The sequence below is a fragment of the Paramormyrops kingsleyae genome, chromosome 4, assembly GCF_048594095.1.
Source record: "Paramormyrops kingsleyae isolate MSU_618 chromosome 4, PKINGS_0.4, whole genome shotgun sequence".
In the NCBI taxonomy this organism is placed as follows: domain Eukaryota; kingdom Metazoa; phylum Chordata; class Actinopteri; order Osteoglossiformes; family Mormyridae; genus Paramormyrops; species Paramormyrops kingsleyae.
The window spans coordinates 33,874,426-33,887,009 of NC_132800.1; the positions used below are offsets into that span (position 1 = coordinate 33,874,426).

The following is a 12,584-nucleotide window of genomic DNA, read 5'->3' on the forward strand; positions in this document are numbered from 1 at the left end:
CACTTACACATTTGGTTACCACTATACTTACCATGATCGACCCTGAAAAGACGACCAGTTAAGGTACAGAGACACGCAAAACAGCATTTACGAGAAGGCCTTTTTTATTTGAAGTATATTTCAGGTCTTAGTTCATTCACAAAATATGCAGGTAGTTATTTACTGAATATATTTATACAGTAAATGGAGCCAGATGAGCCAAGTTACAGTCCCCCAGGTGCCACATCAGGTAAGACAGAGATATTGGTGATTGGAGACAATATACACCAATGAACATCCATTTAAAAAGATCTGAACTGATCATACAAAATACAAATGGCTGGATGTTTTGAAAGTACTTTCATTCTTTGTTCAAAACATCCGTTCCGCACCGCTTCAGCTCTTCACATTGACTCAATAAAAAAATTCTAGAATAACATTTCAGTGATTCCAGCATAACACACCATGGGCTGTTTGCCTCGCTGTTCACATCCGTGTTTAAACGTGTTTCCCAAAAAGCAAAGATGAAGCAGCAGCAAAAATGAAGCGAAACAGGCAGATGAACCAACAGAAACGGTGAATTGCCATGGATGCCGAATGGTAACACCAAGGAAAGCCACCTGCCAGACCACGCTGGTCCTCAGATTGTGTTTATATGCTTAGTAATTCAGAGCAGAATTAGGAGCTAATCCACAACTTTCAGACCAAAATATAAATTTCTCACATATCTATACACAAAGATATTTATTTTAAAAAAATTAACAAAGATTGTAAAGGTAAAAAAAGATAAAGGCTTGGCTAGTTTGATGCACTGCGAACTTTATTATGATCGACGTTGGGACAGAGACTCTTTCTGATAAGGTAGCAGCTTCTGCTCTAACAAGGTCATCAATTCCCAGCACAGAGCTGAAAACAAGACAAAACTGAGAACAGGGTTTCGGTTTAACTGAGGCAAGGGTAACCAGGCAAACTGGGCATTACGTGCTGACCGGCATTAAAATGTTTTGACTAGATTACACATCTAGATTAAAACTACTTTCATCAAAAGGCTACTTTGAAAAACAAGCACGTTAAGACAGACCAGTTCTCCAGTGTACCAGTTTGGATCAGTGAGCTGAGCATTTGATCCGGCTTGTATAAAAACGATTACGTTACGGAGGGTCATATGATACCTTTTTAAAACCATTATACGTCCAGCTGTGTGACTAAAGGTGATTGAGGACATCACTATTAAAAATACATGTTAAATTACACAGGTGCCAGTAGCACTGGCTCTCTGTCAGAGTCACAGTCGGTCTCAAGGAACGTGCTGTTTGCTTCATCTGGCTTCCAAGTACTTTACTGATACTAGTAGATATATACTGAATATGTACTAAAACATAGCAAAGATACACAAGGGTACATGAGGCTTTGGGGACTCGCAGAGGACATGCAAAGAGGAGCGAAGGGGTTAGAGGCCCACAGTAACACACACACAGCTTCTGAACTTGAAGAGTAGAATACACCAGACTTACTAGGCGATGACAGAGCTACAGTTTAATCTACTAGTGGGCAGAACTTAAGTCTTAAAAATCCATTAAAAGCTTTGTGTCACTATACAACTAGGATTGTTGTTATGCTGCTTGGTGGAATTTAAAAACGCCTTGTCCCGTCGCGGGGCTGCTAAAACCCACATCCTTTCACTCTCAGTGTTCCGCCACTGCTTCTCTGTGATTGGCCAGAAGAATCGCCTAACTGGATATCAGCTCATAATCATATAATTACACTATAGTGTCCCAAAGCTGCCTCATTCTTTGCAGCTTAACTTTTAAAAAGCTCGCTGAAGGCATCCTGAAATGGTCTGCACACCAGACTTAATTTTCACTCATATTATTTTGTCTGTGTGTGGGAGGGAGTTAGACATTATGAGAAGCAAAAGATAATTCAGAATTCATCTGGTAATTCATCTTAACCCCCGTCACTACAGCCATTACCATTAGTTGAGTTTTATGTGGTTCATCCGATAATGTAATTATACTCAAAGCAGGACAGCTGCAGCCAAAAAAAAGGACCAAAAAAACCTGTCTACAAACTGTTATTTGAGTAATTCCACATATTTTTTTTACGGAGCTGATGACTCACAAAATTCACGTTATGAATCAGCTGGATAAGTGTTCAATCTTCTTTTTAAACTCTTAAATGTCTGCAGAATGCAGAATCTTATTGCTCATAATAAACAGCAGAATACATTAAACTGGTTCTAAACATTCCCTGGAGGGATGAAAAGCACTATTTAAATGTAGCCTGTTTTTATTATTATTTATTAAAAGTAGTAGTGTTGACACAAAAATTAATCGAGTTAATTATATACAGGTTCTTTGAATTGAGATGGCCATCCAGAACGTACACAGTGAATGCACAGTATTGCTCCCCTTTTGCTAATGAAATGGGGGTAAATCTGCACTCTCGCTCTACAACATGGGCAGATGGATGTGAGAGAATAACAGCAAAGTATCGTAGCTGGAAGCTTGCGAGGGGCACCGACAGATCCTGCGCGCTGAAGTTTAAACATTGTACCAATTAAGGGACTCAGTGGATTTCCCTAACCCTCATTCAGAGGAGACAGAAACTGGGCTCAACCTCGCTGAACAGAAAGATGCGTTTCAGAGGCGTTCTGTGTTTTACAACAGTCATTTTTATGTACAGGTTAAACAGTCATTAAGTTAACGTACTAAGACCAACAGAAACCTGATTTCCTGTCGACAGCCAATTTCCCAATCGCCTTTTACACCCACGCTGCTTCTATTTACATTGATTGTTGTCATAATTCATAAAATATCACTGAGCTAATCATTATGAAGGGAGGGAGAGAAATTAGCATGGATGCTGAAGCAGTTAGCTGTTCCCTTCACACTTTTCATCACTGACATTTCATTCAATCCATTCGGGAGATTTTGCGCTCATTAAAATTTACCCACCAAGTCCTGTAATTACCTAGTGGTATATCACAATGCAAAGGCGGCACAGTTTTGTACTACAAGACCATTAAAGTGAAGGAGAAAGTACTCAGAATACACAATCCAGTCAAATGCTGCCTTCATTCTTAATAAAACACTGTCAAGTAGGCAAATATGCAGACTGGGGGAAAACAGACACCTACACCCTCAAACAGGACTTTCTCTGAGAAGGACTCATCAAACAGTCAAATCTCACAATAAAACACTGTCAAAATACAGTAATGAACCACAGCGAGGCTTTTTTACTTTTCATTATTCATAGTTAAATGTTTGGAGTTGTGCAAAGTGTAGTATTTCCTTTCCTGCTAACATCCGGAATGGAATATTAAGGTGTTTGCAATGAGCAGTGTGTCATGATTCTAGGCAATGCAACTTGTAAATCTTAGACAGTTTGCAGAGAATAACTGTGATCTAAAATGAAAACAGAACAGCCAAAGTGCTACTGGAGGGGGGACACAGAGTGGGACATAGGGCTGCTGGACTGGCGAAATTTGCTTGGTAATAATACTATCAATAAATGCATAAACATAGATGGATAGACAGAACCGGATAAATAAAACCCTCCAGGCTATTCTCTTAGCCAAAACCCTTTTTGAAAATCCTAAGTCAGGGAAAGCCTCAATCAAAATGCTGAAAAGCCATAAAATACATTTTCAACTAAATTGTTGGGTAGTGTTGCCGGTGCCTCAGATGAAAAGGTTAAAGACGGAAAAGACAGACAGGAGTAAAGCTTCATGGTAACAAACTATTTGTAAATAATAATCAACTTATTTCCTCACGCATACCTGTCTCCTATCATGTGAAAATGCTTTTGGCTCCCATTTTTGTATTTTTCCGGTCAACTAAGAGTAACCCATTTACAAACCCTTTGTTATTATATGGAGAATTTTTTTCTGTTAATCCAGTACAGTTTAGCTATTTGTTAAACGTTTACTGCCAGATATCTGTTATTTCAAACAATCTAAGTCATTGGTATGGATAGGGATCAGTCAGTGGACAAAAAGGGGCGGGGCAAATTGCTGTCCATGCATCCTATAGCCAAACTAATCCTGAATTATATGAATTGACTGTCAAAAAAGGCAAATTGCCCATTAATACTTTGTGCTCAAATTCTAACCAGTAGCAGAAGGCTGAGAATGGCTTAAGGGTCCATGACTGAGCATCAGCTGGACCAGGCAAACAAACAGCTATCTTCTGGATGCCACACATTATGATCTATCAGTATCCAGTCATGTTTCTCTTGCTCTTATTGTAAATCTACACCCTATAATGTAGATCAGGGCTCCTCGGTTCCGGTCCTGGAAGGCCAGTCTGTGACACTTTGCAGATTTACCTGCTCAAACACACTGAAACCTGACAACTGCCTGGTGAGCTGAATAAGGTGCATTTACAGCACCTTACTGCAAACTGACCCTTCGGGACCGGGACCGGGGGAACCCTGAATGTAGATCCTGTGTGTATTGTATTTTGTTGTTTTTAACAAGTTATTTACTGGCAAATGCCATCGTTTTTTCAGTCCAGGCCAACTATTTTAGGACAGCCTTCATTTTTATAACCAAACCAAAAGACCCCATTATATGAATAGCATTTAATGGAATTTTTAATGACAGTTTAATGCCCCGACACCCACGTTTAATTGGTTTATCATTGTTACTGTGATCTTCACCCTTTCCCTATCAGTGGGCTCTACAAGAACAGAAATGCTGCTATCTTATCACTGAGCGTCCTGGGGTGTAAAACCAGACAGTCGGCCTGCATCCCAGGTCACACTGCAGAGCTTACATGTTTACCTGGCATTGTATGGAAGCTTTTTTTAAATAATAAACATCCAGTTTAAAGACTGCTCATTATACTGGGCCAGATCCTTTTTCAGGAACACTTTCTGTCAGACAGTTGTGTTTACAGTAGAAACAGTAGCCATTTTAAGCTGAACATGATTTTCTTTTAGTAACTGTTTATTACCTATTTTTGGAGTATACTGCACATTTCTCACTGCAGCACAGCTGGTGGTAACGGATGGTTATTTCCTGCATTCACAGTGATCGGTGAACCCCGTTGTGGCCAATCAGATTTACTCCAAAGCTATAAATATGTGCTGTTTTAAGAACATAAACATTTTAAGTCTCAGCAGCGACGCAAATGTTGCCGCCGCATGTGCTTAACAACAGCAGCTATTTACGAAACAAATCAAGGCACCAAACATGGCTCTTCCGGTCATTGGGAGACTTGAGGTCGTGACCTAGGGATTATTCTTCCTGCAAGAAACTCCGACCCATTTGATGGTACTTGAAATCCAGTGCAGTCCCACAGAAAAGGGAAGAGTGATGCACAGCTGTCTTCGCCACACCGCAGCTACAGTACCTTGAGAGAAAGCCATTGGTCTACCATTTGTAACGAGAATGTTATGATGACGTTGATTTTTGGGTATTTCACTGGATGCTACTGTTGCCATTCTGACAGGATTGGCTTGCGCAAAGCTGAATGCTAAAAGGCCTCACACAGAAATGGGGAACTCATTAAATACTGTAAGCACGCTCATCTTACTTTCCAGAACAATCCTCACATTGTCTGGGCATCTGCCACCTCTCCCAAGTCCAGTGATCAGTCACATTTTGCGTCCATATCTCACACCGGTGTAAATATATTAATTCTCATTATGTAAAAATGTGATCTCTTGGTGTCTGCCAATCTAATCGTGTTTTGTGCAGTTGGACTACAAAAAAACAACTGAATATTTAATACCAGACCACACACCCTCATTTACTGACTCTATGCACAAATGCTGATATGGTTCTTTGCTGTAAAGAAAAGAGGAATATCAAAATCAATTTAAATTGGACTTGAAACCAACCTATCCACGTCTCACTCACGGGAAAGGCCGGTGAAGAGGGACGACAGACACAGCTTCTACTGCAATGACACATTGAGGTGACAGCTGCCTCAATCTCAGAGGGATCTTGGTAGGGAAGGATACTGTCTGCCCTTAAACTGGTATGAGAAGCCAGCCCCCAAAAACCCCAATCACATCCAAAAAGCTGTAGATGACAGAAAAAAAGCACTTGGACACTACTGACGGATGTAGGCCTGCCCGGATACTCTCCTTCAGGTCCTCTTGTGCTCCTTGAGATGAAGCCACCATTGGAAGGCCACTGCGATTCCATTCCTCTTGGCCAACACTTAAATGGGAAGTTCTTACAGGAGCAACTGCCTCGCACTGGATTGTGGGAGAATTGTCCAACTCTTAGTCCCCCATATCTGATCTCTCGGTTCCCCCAGACTGGACATGTGACAGGCTTGTCCATGAAGACAGCTTGATCTGTCCCAGATGTGTTGTACTTCAGTAATAGCAGATGGGCTCCATTTGAAAGACCCCAAGCAGGATAGAGTTTGATGTCTGATTTGCCGGAGTTTAACATAAGGAAACAGAGAGCAGAGAGATGATGCCAGGAAATGGCAATTAAACCTGAGTTCTGTTTTGGAAGTTTTTTTTGTTTATTTAAGTGATATTCTACTTCTATTCAGGCATTTATAGGTTTGCTATTCTTTAAATATTTCCTCCACATTTTTTTTTTTGTAATAATATATATGTAATTGTCACAGTTTGCTGTCAAACCCCAGTTTTCTCAGACTCCACCCCCCTCTTTATGTTGTCAACAGGCAAACTCCTCAAAGTTGCCTAGAGTCGGGTGACGAGGTAACATGTTCGGCGTGAATCCGAGACTGTCCGAGTGACTCCGGAGTGTGTCACAGGTACTCTGCAAAAGAGAAACGGGGAGCAGGGAAGGGGAAAGGAGGGGTCAAAAGTTCAAACGTGTTAGGGGAGGGGCGATGAGGGAGTGGCAGTGACAGGAGGGCAACAGCAGAGGGCGCCAATGAGTGGGATCAGCAGCAGGGAGTGTCAGGACATGAGCAATGAGAGGATTTCGCAGGGGGAGAAGAAATGGACGAAGTAGAAGGTGAGGGATACACCACAATAGGTGTTATGGATGAACAGGAGACCAAAACGGGGGGGGGGGGGGGGGCACAGTGATAAGAGTGCAGGTTATCACATCAAAATAAGTGAGTGTGGCAGAAGAAAGATACAGGAAACATGTGCAGGAACGATGGAGTGTTATCAGCCAAGTTTCGTACGAGTGTGGTGAGGAAGGAAGGAAGAATAATGAAGGAGGAGAAAAGAACGATGAGCATGGTATAATGGCAGGAAGGGAGGAGAGAGAGAGACAGTTTTTAGTCTTGTGCCTGGTACTTGATCTGTACTTAGGTGGATTATAGGTTAATTCACCCACAAGTTTCTTTTTCAAACACTGTGCAGGGTGGCATACAGCAGGTACAACTGCGGTTGTTTCAGTGAATGGTGTCGGGATGCAGATTGAAAAAAAAGAAAAAAAAAGAGTCGGCTGGAGATGGCTGCTGGTAGCCTCGCAACGGACAGCTGTATCTGCAGACAGAGGTCCATTTTACGATGCAAACTCATTGCATGCAGGCCTGTGATGACATCACAAAGGAATGCATCTAGCGATGTCATTGGTCGCAGGTTCCATGACAATGGCCTCTTAAAATGGATTTCAGGGCTGCAGGAACTGCTCAGTACATATAGCACAATGCCCACTTTTTCCTCCAAATTAAAGACCATTTATTCTCATATATATATATATATACCATCTTTTATCCATTACATTACGGAGCAATTCCCTTTGACAACTGATGCACTTACATATACGTGCAGCTCTTTGTAGAGTTTCCTTAGTATTCATCACCTTCCAGGAAATCATCTCGCAACTCACCACCTTCCAGGAAAACAAGCTCATCCCAAAGATTGCACTTTCCATTTTGTTACTTCTAGGTTGCAATAATCGTCTTACCTGAAGACAATACTGTGCATTTCCGTACCACATTTCATATGTATTTATTTCCTATTTCAATTTTGACAAATACTCCTCAAACTTCCACGAGCATCCTAAAATCAAATCCATGTTCATGTAACCGTCAGTGCTACCTGCTGCACCAACTTCAACCTCCTCATAACATCTAAACCGAGTCCCATGGCAGATCTGAATGTGACACTTTGAAGTGTCTGACTTTAAAAGAAAGAAGATCCATAATCTGCTATATTATTTAAACTGCTATTCACATGAGACCTTTCATGGTCTCTGCATGACATTCCACAGATGTTTCTTGTAAACGTCAGCTCTCTTTTGCAGGAGCAACAGAGTGACACTTCATGCTTCTTTTACTAAGGTAAACTAGGCCATTTTACGGTATTCCTTAACCACGTGGTATTCCGTAAACACTTTGCTTGTGTTTGCATACTAGGTCAAAGGATTAGCTAAGTTAGGAGACTGCAGTTTATATGCTGTATATTATAGAAATTAGCATATTCCCACACTGAGCTTAGAAACACTGATAGCAGAACAAGTCTACCCAATCAAAAGGCTTCTAACCTCCCAGAGTAACAATGACCATATATAAGAATAAACAAGGTGAAAATACATATCCTCTCTCCTACCTTTCCGTATTGTGGCCTAGTTTTCAAAAAGCCTGTGACATTATGTGCCAATTCTTTATAATTCTTATTATATGAACAGAGCCAAGGAAGCCAGACAATCCTGAGCATGTGATGTGATGAGGTCCTCGGTTGGGTGCTGGGCTGGACAGTGTTCTTCGTCTTGTTTGTAAGCTTGACGTCACAGAATGCATCCTATTACCTGTTCCACGGAACTGAATACCAGTTGTCATCTTTGCTGTTACTGCTAATTGGATAAACATGAATCTGTTTTAGTCGCAAGCCAAAGGAAGGGCAGCTAGCCAGAGAAAACAGGAGGTTACATCCCAGTGCTGTAACAAATCACTTTTAGGCATGCAGTTTATCCCGACACTACATCCCACGACATGGAAGAAGACACACGTTTCATATTTATGAGTTCTCTGCCAAAGCGCTGATGAGCAATTTCTGAAGTCTGACAGGCAGCAGGAAATGATTGTGCTGACATATCAACTGCACTTTTGGCAATGCCATCATAAAGAGCGGCTCACGTGCTCAACACCCCTACTGCGGGCAGAAAAACATCCCAGAATATGGAGTATTTAAGCACATCCATGTAGTTTGAAAAGCGTTATCTGTGACAACAATCTGCTCAGGAACAAGATTATGGCTAAAGATGAAATGCCTTGTGCTAATGGACTAAAGTTCAGTCAGCTGAAGTTAGTTGGTTTCCAAGTATTGTAAAAAAAAGTTCCATCCATATTTTGGCTGATATTGAAAATACATGTTGCACACAGATTCCGGATTTAATAGAAATGGGTCTGTCTACAATATAAGATGCTTTGGTAACTAGCTTGCTCTTCAGAACATCATAAAATGTGGACCGAATGCATACAAGGCACTCTGCTGCCTTGGTCTCTTACAAAGCTCCTGTCACTGTCCATCAACAGTGAAACTGCCTTCTGTACTGGTTCATAGTGAATCCACAAAAGGATAAATGTATCCATAAAAACATATTGGATTCGAACATCCAAGGTGACTTCAGCAATGTATCTTAACAGGAGTTTTTCATACTCAGATTACTCTGGAGTCATAGTATCATTTTGCTGTAATGCTGGTTATATTAATTTTTTTTCATCGTAGCAATATTATCAAAATAGCTTTTTTCATTTCTACCCATTTAAGCATTATGAAATGGACACTTTCACATAATGTCATCATCCTGCACCAGGTCTATGATTTTATAGGAGTGTAACACGGGTTTTAACAATCACAATCCTTGTAACAAATTTTTCTATTAAATAACTGGGGACAGTGTACAGTGCTAAAATGGTCTTTTCTCCATTTACTTAATTACAGCTGATTTTTTTATGCACTGAAATTTTACTGAAGAAAGAGGGACAGGACTGGTGACTTCTGAAGTTAATATGTCAACTGGTCAGGTTTGTTTATGCTAAATCTACACTATAGGCTATGTTCTTATACAAATTCAAGTCTGAACAGCCCTAATTAAACATCCAACCAGCCAACCATCTATCTACCTGTGAGAAAAGCTTACAAAGTACCGGGTCACAGAGAGCCTTGTGCCTGCCCCAGTAAGCCGGCAGGCGGTCGGGGACGCCTGGGAAGAGATGCCAGCCCTTTGCCGGACACAGTCTCACACAATCACCAAAGACCACCTACCGACACCAGTTCATCTAAGCTGCGTGATTTCTGGGGATTGGGAGGAAACCAGTGCATACCTGCGACCATGCAAACTCCACACGGAGAGCCGAGAGAGGGAATCGCAACCACAACAAAGCCGCACTGTCATCTCGAAAGACAAACCAAGCAAACTGACAAAAAAAATCACAAGTAGGCTAATAATTACATAATCGATTAATTTTGTCTACAGAGTATAGCAATTATGGAAAATATAGCCGGTCAAATCGCAGCTTTCTTAGCTGCTACCTACAATCGGTGGATTTTGAATAGCTGCAGCCTGCAGAAGCTTCAAACCCCAGAGAGGGTCCATAAGTACTCCAACACCAACCAAGCACAGTCAGCTACATAGATTTTTTATTTTTTGCCCCTCCCCCCACCAAAATTTTGAAAGCTTATCACAGGTGTCCTAGAGCCACCTCTAATTTTCCAAAGATATTTTTTTTATCGTCTCTTAAGCTTTACTCCTCATACACTATTTTCTCATTTTAGATAAGGGGATGAAAGAAAAGGCTCTCTTCTTTGAGAAGTGGTGCACAGCGGAACCACGGATGCGGATGTAATATTACCACAGGTGATCTCCGTTATAAATGATCAGCCGCAAACTGGTATGTGACAGCTTCGGGCTCAGTGAGCACGATTCACTGGGTAATGCAGGAAACCATACACAGTCCACACACAGTAATTAGCAGGTAAAAGGACTCTGTATCAGATTCACTGTCCAAAGGCTCACCGCTAACACAGGCCGCTGTACAAAGCACGGCGGGGAGCAAAATACTAAAAAAAACATAGAAGAGATCCCCCTTGAAAAGACCGTGCAGGGCGGGGGGGGGGGTGGTATGGTGCCACGCTGCTTTTTTCCTGGTTTTTGTGGCATTTTCAGTCATTTTCCTCAGTAAAATGTCCTGACTGGTAGGAAATTGCAAAGCTGCAATTTAGATCCGAATTGATTTAAAAGGGTCTTCATGACACTGAAATCAGTGGTTGTTTTGAAAAATGAGGGGGGAAAAAAAATACTGTAGTTGTTGAGGTCAAGAGCGTTTAGGTCATTTCTAAGAATGGCTATTTGGAGTGTTTCCCTACGGACCCAAAAGGCAGACACATACAAATTGTATCCAGTCCATTACTTCATGCAGGTCATTAACCAGTGATCTGCATTCGTGCCTAATTGCGTAAATCCGTTTAGAGTCTTTAGCAGTCACTTATTTAAACTGTGGAGGGGGGAAAAAAAGAATTGCATCTTGAATTTTTATTATTATGTTTTTCCTCGAGAAAATATCCACCAAAACCACTCAAACTAAAGGTGTTAGTCAGAGTAAGGGCACGAAATATGGAATGGGTCCCAGTGGGTCTGAACAGAGAAAGAGAGGGGGGGGGAGGTCTGTTATCGATGGGGATCACTACCTGGGGGCAAGATTAGGCGCGACACCAGGGCTGCTTGGGTTCTCTGGAAATTCCTGGAATAGACATGATGAAAAGAAAGATGAAGAAGGTGACTGAAATTAAATAGAAATTAAAATAATACAATGCAGAGATTAAGTAAATAACAAGTGCTTTGAAACAAATCATCGTGGTCATTGAGTACAATGGAGTAGTACAGCACTCCAGGACAGGAAGTGGATGTCCGTCTTTGGCCTGCTGAACAAGCAGCCTTATATCTATACACATTAAAACTTAATGAATGAACAAGGAACAAGGAATAATACCTATGACCTCACTACATGTAGTAATCCCTATAGCTAATGCAGGGATAATGATATTAGTAACCGCTAATGAGAATTTTAATTTAATGAGAATCTCTCTTTCCCTGTTCCCATGATCAATGGTTGGGAATGGAAGAGCTAAATTGTTGTTTTTCTCCTGTTCTTTTAAACTGAGGTCTATAAGAGTTAATTGGATGTTACCATTTTTTTTCGTAATTTCCAACACGGAAACTAGTAATAACACATAAACATTATATGTGCATGTGTGTTTATATGTCCGTGTAACTGACCAGTTCATTAGAGAATTTCAAATACACAATGACACAATCATAATCAAAAGCATTACTTTTTGAAGGGGCCTAGTGAGAGGGATATCACTCATTTTAGCAATCAGCTAAAAGTTTTAAACACCTGGTAAAATATTATGGGTATCTTACAGTTATGTATTAACTTTCTCCAAAAGTATCTAAGGGTACTAAAGGTGATGTGATGTTTGCCCATGTTAAGAGGAATCCTAGGTAACCCAATGCAATCCAGAAAGCAGAGACATATTTAACTACAAATGCCAAAAAGTTCCAAAATTAAGCGAAAAGTTACCAAGTTTGTCATATATTTTTTTTTTACTTATTTACAAAAAAATGTTGGAATTCCACAGGGTATTACAAGCAGACTTATGAGAACATTAAGTTCAGATTTTCTGCTTATCCCATGTCCTGGAGTGCA

The 12,584-nt window shown here is 40.8% G+C and overlaps 2 protein-coding genes across 9 annotated transcripts in view; both read right to left on the bottom strand.

Moving 5' to 3' along the window:
• Window positions 1-12,584, bottom strand: part of atg9b (autophagy related 9B) — a 233,841-nt gene that overhangs the window by 39,342 nt on the left and 181,915 nt on the right. The gene's annotated exons all lie outside the window — the stretch shown is intronic.
• asic1c (acid-sensing (proton-gated) ion channel 1c) overlaps window positions 87-12,584 on the bottom strand; it is a 183,866-nt gene continuing 171,368 nt past the window's right edge. For 6 of the 8 annotated variants that reach the window (XM_023815689.2, XM_023815691.2, XM_023815692.2 and 3 more), the window contains 2 exons: window positions 11,563-11,615; window positions 87-6,730 (listed from right to left, as the gene is read on the bottom strand). In XM_023815689.2, the coding sequence (XP_023671457.1) occupies window positions 6,652-6,730; window positions 11,563-11,615 (132 nt within the window). In that variant the 3' untranslated portion in view covers window positions 87-6,651. The remainder of the gene's footprint in view (window positions 6,731-11,562; window positions 11,616-12,584) is intronic. The other 2 variants (XM_023815688.2, XM_023815685.2) reach the window with 1 other exon arrangement.